The following is an 8767-nucleotide window of genomic DNA, read 5'->3' on the forward strand; positions in this document are numbered from 1 at the left end:
GGCATCTATGGTTGAATGGAATTACCATTCAACTGAAAGTTAAATTTCAGGAGGTAGGCTTCACATTTATCACTTTGAGTAAAGAAATACATTTGTTGCTTGCTTGGTCATGTTAGATATGTGTGTTCGTCAAATCCAATTTAAAGTATGTTAAATAATATTAGGGAAAAAGATCTCTGTCTCGGAGTGTGGGCTATGCCAGCACTCCCATGAATCTATCTCTTTCCTCCCCATATGAAAAGACACCTCTGCCCCTTTGTTTTAAGGAGGAGAGAGATAGACACATGGGAATGCTGGCGTAGGCCACACTCTCGGATAGAAAACTGCTTCCCATAATATAAATTTGTATTTGAGTAAACTTCTTGTAGACCCCCAGAGGATTGTCCACCTATCATGTAGCCCCCAAATTTTTTAAAACCTTACAGACCCATAAAACGGATGGAATACATGTTTTCTTAGAGTCAATGGTTTAGTGCTGATGTCAGCAAGCCATAAATCAATAAATAGCAAAAATACCTTTTACATCGTTAATGAAATAACCAAAATGGAATTTACACTATTACCCTTATTGCATCCCCCAACCTTGAAATGGAGATATCGATCGTTGGAAAGAAGACTGTTGAAGTTGCAGAAGATGGAGCTCCAACACCATTAAAACTCCAGATCTTACCCTAAACAGGTCCATATCTTCCTCCCCTTTTGAAACGGAAGCTCCTGCACCTCTATGTTAGCCGATTGATAACTCCAGCTTCTCTCTCTACTTTCCGGCCACTGAAATTCCGGCGATTGAAGATCCTGTAAATTTAAGGTGAGTAAACTCCTGCAAATCTCACTCTTTTGCTTTTTTTTTTTTCTTCTGGTCATCAACCGTAAGGGAACCCTAGGTTATGATGCGTAACCAATATTAGTATACTGTAATGTGATTAGGTATTGTACTGAGTATTATGAAGAATTCTCCACCTTGAGTGTTTTTTTCCGATTTACTTTCTTCCCCTGTTTCCGATTTACTTTCTTTAGTTTCAACCTTTGTTTTCGACCCTATCTTCCTTCTTGCTGAGCACTTCTTCCAATATCAATCCTGGTTTTTAATGGCATCCGATTTCCCACCTGAACCAGGGAACATGCTATTAACCCTTCCACCACCCAACCCCATTCTGAACCATCTTTACCCCCACCACCCTTGGATGAAACACATCATCTCCAGATAACCCCTCTGACGTTTCTCTGATGAAGATTTCATTATCGACGAAGAGAAAGAGAGGAAAATAGCCTGGGAGACTATTCTGGTTGGCTACGTTCTTGAAGGCCGACCGTTTCGCAGGCAAGCTATTTCTGAGGATCTTCTGGCGGCATGGAACACTGGGCATAAAGTTGAATCCTCCCCCTTTGGTGAACGGCGTTTCCTCTTTCACTTTCACCATTCCATGGTATTGTCCATGTCATAGACTTAAATGTATTTAATGGGTTCCATCTTTGAGATCTGGCCAGCACACATGGTCTTATTTATTAGGCACAATCGAATTAAACCAGAAAGTCAACAGGACCTGCAAGATTAATGGATGCTTTCCCATTAACAGAACCTGCAAGTTGCAACATTAGAGGAAGAGAGAGACGCTCCTCCATTAATGGATATTTTCCCATTACCAGAAAGTTGAAACTTAAGCAAGTCTAATTTTTTTTCCACCTCACGGCAATGGCGGTGGTCCTTCATCACGGCAATGGCGACACTTGCGAGATGATGGCGGCAGAGGGTTGTTTGAGATGAAGAAGAGGAAAGAGGAAAGAGGAAAGAGGATCGATTTTGGTTTGATTTTAATAAGGGTACTTTTGATATTTCCTCATTTATGGCTTGCTGACCCATTTCCATCCGTTTTATGGGTCTGTATATAAGTAAGGTTTTAAAAAATTTGGGGGCTACACGAGAGGTGAATAAACCTCATGGGGTCTACAAGATGTTTACTCTTTGTATTATCATTTTATATGATGTGAACATTCATATTTTATGTGTTGGACGTGATCACAGTGAATCTTGTATGGATCAACGTTAGTTGATTATGCAACAAAGTTTTTTGATAGTCATTTTTGTCCACATACATGATAGGTCCTTACCATTTAAGTTATACTTCGTACGTCTTAGAGTTTTAATAGTTGATGCCTATACTGCTTATATATAGGTATGCTTGATTCACAATATGTTTTATAAATGGAGGAGATGCTCAACATGGAATCTATTTCCAGTTTTGCTTACTTTTGATTTGATTAAATTTCGAGTTTGGTGGTAGTTTTGTAAATTGTTTATAAATATATTTAAATATTTATATTGTTGTTATTCTTTAATAATGGATGGTTTTTATACACGATCGTGTATAAGAGGAATCTTTTACATTGGCTTTTAGTAACCGTCAGATTGAATTGTTTAATCTGAACCGTTCAAGAATAAAGTAATGATAGATACTTCTCCTATACTATACAGTTACCTTTCAGTTACTCTTTCATACGTCTGCAAGACTTTGTATTTATCAACAATGAATAAAAAAAAAGGAACAACAATGATTAGAAAAAACAAAAAACGAAACAACTTCCTTGTTTTGTTCTCGGCAACTCTTTTTTTTCAAATACTTTTGGCCTGCAACTCCCTTTTTCAAATAAATTCTCTCTTACACAGAACACTCTCTCTTCTTCAAACACCGGTTTCTTTCAGCAGTTACTACCATTAAAAAAAAATGAGAAAGCAATCACAAACCCAAATTGAGAGAAGAGAAAGAAATACTAAGAGAAGAGGTTAACATGGATGAGGATAGGAACCCAATATGAATGAACCACAATTACCACAAGCAAAAGTAGGAAAAGGGGAGGGGTTGGGGGAAGAGGCAAACCTCTCTGTGATTTATCTTTTCCCGTTGATTCTCCCTCTTCTTGCCACAGGTTTCCTCCTTTCAATGCAATCAATAGGGTTAGCATCGGTGACGAAATATATCCTCGGAGAGCACCAAACATCAGAAACAACAGCAACAGACATGGTGTTCGTCACCGTGGTGGGCGTCGTCAAGCCCTGCTGGTTCTTCTTCGTGTGTGGGTTCCGCTGCTTCAACCTTCCTCACCTTCTTAGCTTGCATCTTCATAGTAACTCAAGTCCAATAAATTATTTTTATCTATGCTTTATTTTCATGGATTCCTCCACGTATTTGAAAAAGGGGGATTCCTCCACGTCTTTGAAAAAGGGAGTTGCAGACGAAACAAAAGGAAGTTGTTTGAAGAGAGAACGTATTTGAAAAAGGGAGTTGCAGAGAACGAAACAAAGGAAGAAGGGAGTTGTTTCGGTTTTTTTTTTTTTTTTTTTTAAATTATTGTATTTTTTAATCATTGTTGATAAATACAAAAGTCTTTTACACGTATTTGAGAAAGTATTGAAAGGTAACCGTATAGGAGTTATCTACCATTACTTTATTCTTGGACGGTTCAAATTAAAACACTTTAATCTGACGGTTACTAAAAACCAGTGTAAAAGATTTCTCTTATACACGATCGTGCATGAAACTTTTAGCGTAATTATATTCTAGAAAGTTTTGCAAATATTTTTTGGAAAACAGTTTTCTGTCCGGGAGTGTGGCCTACGCCAGCACTCCCATATGTCTATCTCTCTTCTCCTTAAAACAAGGGGGTAGAGGTGTTTTTTCACAAGGAGAGGAGAGAGATAGACTCATGGAAGTGCTGGCGTAGGCCACACTCCCGGACAGTGATCTTTTTCCCATATTTTTTTTTTCGAATCTATGGTCGAAATCCTCTATTTTGGCTGTGATAACATATTAGAGCTTATGACAGTATCGCTTTCCATACCAGTAAATCTGTTATGCGATGTTGTTAAAAGTGGATGAACTTAAATGTAATAAATTTCACCTTTTTCTCCTTTGATCGTTCATGTATCTTGAAAGGGCCATTAACCTTATCATTAGTGGATGGTTCTCCTTCAAGGTCTGTCAAGGCAAGCTTACCTGTGAGAGAGAGAGAGAGAGAGAGAGAGAGAGCCGTGCAAGCTTGCAGGGTCGCTCAAGACCCTTGGATGAGAGTCGAAATGACCAAACCCCAGTATTCGAGGCACATCTTTTTTGGTTTCAAAAGTCATCTGTTTAAGGTGCTTATTAGAGTTTTTTCGTTCTCCTTGAATTAATTAAAAAGAAAAAAAAAAAGGATTTATTAGTTCATAGAAGAATATTATCAATCAATATTAGAAAAGATAGATAGATCAACACTAGCTTAATCAATCAATATAACTATGTAGAAGAAGAGTTCCTATTGCATGCATTTTGCAGAGTGATTGGTGGGTCTGTATATTTGCCGGTCGCAATTTGATCAACTACAAATTTATTAGCTGCCTCAGTGAAATGGCTTCCATCCCAACTAACTCGAACAGAAGGGTCTGCGCATGACCCTATGAATACAGGTTTGCCATCCACAACAACTGTTTGCCCACACCGTGCGGTATTGCTGTAGTTATACTTGCCTCCGAAGCCACAACAAGCTACGAGCGGTTGCTGAAATCCTACAAGAAGTAAGAATTCAGAAGAGCATCATTAATCATCTAATGGCACAATACATTTATTTACTAGTCTAACAAAGAATCTCTCTCTCTCTCTTTCAAATATTAGATGACTTTACCAAACTCTTGAGCTTGGCTTATGAGAAGATACTTGATTGAGTAAATGTCCACATAAGTGATGGCAGCCAAGGGAAGTTGCTTTCGCAGTTCAACAACAGCTTCCTTCAACTTCTGATTGAAGTATTGTGATACCTCATTATAAGGAGTAGCACAACCAGCTTTATCTATTTCAGATTCATTCACTGGAAAGTTTGTAAGAATATATGCAAGACAACCAATGGGAGCTGTGTTATGGATCCAGATTGATCTCCCTCGCAAATTGTACACTGCCTGCAAAATTAAAACCAAATCCATATGCTTAGCTCATGACAATCATAATATCTGAATTTGGCTTTTATTAATTAAGAAGGATTAATTAATATTAATTACCTGAACATTCTTGGAGAATTTGGTAATTACATCAGGAATGACAGCCTTAACTTCCTCTGGAGACTGGTTGGTGAAGAAACCCAAACCAATATCATTTTGACCCATATCAAATGTGTACAAAGCTTGATCAAATGACTCTTCCTTTGGTAGCAAATTTGAGTAGATCCCTCCTATTAAATAAACAACATACATGAGCCACTTAGATGAACCAGTATTTCTGAGTGTTTTTAATTAAGTAATTACCTTTGTTCCTGATCAACTGTGATCTGGTTTTGAATTGTTGGAATTGGGAGAGTTGCACATCCAAGTAGAAGGGGCTGGGCCCACCCCCGGTTCGGCTTTTATTCGACGGTCTGATTGTCGCCCCTGATACCGCAAAATTAGCACCGTGGACGAAGTTGGTGCCCAATGAATCGAGATACGCGCTGAGATAAGGTAATCCGATTCTTTCCGCTGATCAAAAAATATTTAGAGTCAATAATTGTCCCATTGATTTGGATTAACAGTAAGAATTGACTGGCAAAATAGGATTCATGTAGTCAATCCCATTTAATTGGATTAAGATGATATAGTTTAGTCATTAGGGAAGTTGAGTTGACTCAGTAATCAACAATAGTTGGATGGTTACCTACATGGAAACATCATGATACAATATCAATATCACAAAAGAAGAAAAAATGTTCCTTTAAGCCCATTATACCCATAACTCTGTTAAGAAAACAACGCCCAGATTGGCGATTTGCAGAAGAAAACGAAAAATAGAAAGAGTATACATAACGCACAAAACAAAGATTTACGTGGTTCATCTCTAAAATGGAAACTACGTCCACGGCCGAGCAGTAGAACAGGTTTCACTATTTCTCTAAAATGTTACAAAACCCTCATTAACCCTATCTCAAAGAGATCATAACAAATATATAAGAAAACCCTAACCCCAAAAAGTACACAAATGCCCCTAGCCCAAAAAATGCCAAAACACCTAGGCCAGACCAAAACATTACACATGGCCCAAAAGAACTCATTTCTAAGATCTTGACAAGCCCAACACATCTCTAGCCTTTGGCATAGAGCCCCGTCATTTTTCGGCATTCCAAGGTCGTTTCGAGGCCGAAACTGCCCTCCAAAGGCTTCAACTGCACCTTCTGGACCAAATCAGGCTTCACCAACAACAAACTCATACTATCTGATCTATCCAAATACTCTTTAAATCTTAAGCCCATAGCCCATAGCCCATAGCCCATTTGAATCCCCCAACCCAAATGGCTGAAAAAAAGAACTACAAGTTTGAAGGGCAAATGAGGGTCGAATCGGGCAGTGCCGAGTCCAATCCAAATCAGCCAGAATCGTTCAGAATCAGCCAGAAACATAGAAGAATCAGCGAGGAGCAATCACTTCCTATACTGATCCGAATCGTCCGATTTACCAGTCCGATTCCCGATCCTTGACACCATGGGATCTTAGGAATGGCAATGGGGTGGGTTAAATGAGAGACCCAACCCTCCCAACCTTTAATCATATCAGATTTTTAAAACCCTGATCTATAGGCCTCCACCCTATTGCCTTGTAAAATTAAAATTAGTACACTCATATTTGTGACTTAGAAACCAAAGCAAAAACTAAGTTAATAATCAATCAAACAAAAATTTGAATATTTTCTTTCTACCCATGAAATCAATGGTGAGCCTTCCATCTGAAGGCCTTCCAGCCGGCATGTGAAAAAAGGTCTCCCCATTGGGTTGGGTGATAAGAGAGAAGGCAGCAGAATCAGCTCCTGTATCAGTATTTGAGTCCCCAAAGTTGAAGATTGCAGGAAAATTGCAACTTGTATTTAAAGCCATGGCCGGAAGACTTAAAATCAGAATGGAAGACAACAAGCCAATACAGAAAGGAAAGCCATGAGAACCCATCATAGAAAAGAGAGAGAAAGACAGAGAGACTTATAAAAGAAAGATAAACAGTAGATGAGAAGAGTATATACTGTTGAGAAACTAGAAGAGTTATATATACACAGAAGACAAACAGAAGTACTTAACTGCTTACTACATAAAATTCTAAATGCAGTAAGTAAAACACTTAAGTTTAGATAAAATTTTGAAAACAGTTTTTTTTATGGTCAAACAGTTTCTCTGTTTTAATTAACAGAATTAAACAGAATCTTTACTAAAATTAATGTTTGGTTTTCTTTCTACCTTTTTTGTTTGCAAAAGAATAATTCAGTGAGAAGGACAATGATGTGAGTAGAAGAATATGGTCATCAAATCTGATTTGATTCAGTGATGCTGGACATCCAGGATACAAGAGCTGAAATTTTACACATGTTTGAAATTTTCTTAATTAATTTAGTATCCAATTAATTGATTTGAAAATCTAATTAGATTCTATAATCCTCAAGTGTATCAAATTTGATTTCCAGCATTTATTACCTATGGATTAGCCTGGGGCTAGGCCATTTGGTTTTTCTCTTTTGCTTAAGCTTAGATCTTTAATTTGAATCCTCAGAATTGCTTGCTAAGGAGGAAAAAGGTCAGTTATGTGATCATGTATTGGTATTAATATGGTTTCCTTAATGGCCTATGAAGAGAAGCTCCTTTGAACACCCAAATATCTGCTATGTGACACTTGCTTTATGCTTAGATTCTGTAGCCATATTGTCAATGTCCTCATCCATCAGTAAGGGTGTAAATTGGTCTGGAACCATGTATTCGGTTCAGTTTCGGTTTGGTTGTTGAGAGTGTTGGTATGATCCAGATTCAGAGCAAGTCCTGTCTCGGTTCTGAAATTCAGTTTCGATTCGTACACGGTTCGGTTTTAGTTCATGTACGTGGTTTATAATATATTATACAATAATATAATAGCATTATAAAATCTAATACTAACGTTAGTAATATATATTATAATAGAGAAGTAGTTTTCTGTCTGGGAGTGTGGCCTAAGCCGGCACTCTCATGTATCTATCTCTCTCTTCCTCAAAACAAGGGGATAGATTTGTCTTTTCATATGGGGAGGAGAGAGATAAAATCATGGGAGTGTTGGCGTAGGCCACACTCTCGGACAGAGTTCTTTTTCCCATTATAATATATCGGTATTATATTGTATTAATATCCTATAATATATTTTCTACAAAAAAAAAAAATCCTATAATATATTAATATTATACTATATCAAGAAACTAAATTATATTGCTACTGAAATTCAGTTCATTTCGGTTATAACACTTGGTTCCTATGTTGGATCCAAAAAGTAACCAAGACCCACCTCGGCTCTGTTTCCTAGTTCTGGATTGTAACCAAATTCTATTCGGTTTGATTCTGATTATTTGATCCGGATCCGATTTTAGTTTTCGGTTCTAGTCCCAATTTGACACCCTTATTCATCGGTGTCATGTCAACACAATTTTTCCACATATTAGAATAGTATTTGGAAAATTGGTTTTAAAGTCAACCATGGGATTGTCCCAATGACATCTCTGTAGGAGTCTTCTTTTGATTGCCCCTTGTCTTATTGCCAAAAGTTCTTTAAATCATTGCTAAAAAAAAATTCAAAAAGGTCCTTCTAGGGTCACTATGCCTAGTGAAGTATAATTTTTCACTATTTGACAGTTGGTTGTACATGGGTTCGTCCATGTGATAGAGTACCCCACATAAATCTCAATGGCCAAATTTTAGTCAAAAGTAAACAAGAAAAGTTTCTCAAACTCTGATTCCAAGCTTTAGTGAAATTACCAAAATACCATCAAATGAG

The 8767-nt window shown here is 37.5% G+C and overlaps 1 protein-coding gene across 1 annotated transcript; it reads right to left on the bottom strand.

Annotated features, from left to right (window-relative positions):
• Positions 1-4270: 4270 nt before the first annotated feature.
• On the bottom strand, positions 4271-6923 carry LOC122646464 (GDSL esterase/lipase At3g26430-like). Its single transcript, XM_043840025.1, has 5 exons — positions 6690-6923; positions 5270-5479; positions 5027-5196; positions 4657-4927; positions 4271-4540 (listed from the first exon to the last, which is right to left on the bottom strand). The coding sequence occupies exons 1-5, from the start codon at positions 6862-6864 to the stop codon at positions 4272-4274; spliced, it is 1095 nt and encodes a 364-aa protein (XP_043695960.1). The 5' UTR covers positions 6865-6923; the 3' UTR covers position 4271.
• Between the last annotated feature and the right edge of the window lie 1844 nt (positions 6924-8767).

This window comes from Telopea speciosissima, chromosome 11 (genome assembly GCF_018873765.1).
Source record: "Telopea speciosissima isolate NSW1024214 ecotype Mountain lineage chromosome 11, Tspe_v1, whole genome shotgun sequence".
Classification (NCBI taxonomy): Eukaryota; Viridiplantae; Streptophyta; class Magnoliopsida; order Proteales; family Proteaceae; genus Telopea; species Telopea speciosissima.

What these genes read in the sequence shown, in the direction of transcription:
- LOC122646464 (XM_043840025.1), bottom strand. Translation starts at nt 6,864, where the DNA reads ATGGCTTTAAATACAAGTTGCAATTTTCCTGCAATCTTCAACTTTGGG. An exon ending in GCTCACCATTGATTTCATGG is followed by an intron (nt 5,480 to 6,689) that starts GTAGAAAGAAAA and finishes TTTTTTGATCAG; the next exon opens with CGGAAAGAATCGGATTACCT. An exon ending in ACAGTTGATCAGGAACAAAG is followed by an intron (nt 5,197 to 5,269) that starts GTAATTACTTAA and finishes TTTATTTAATAG; the next exon opens with GAGGGATCTACTCAAATTTG.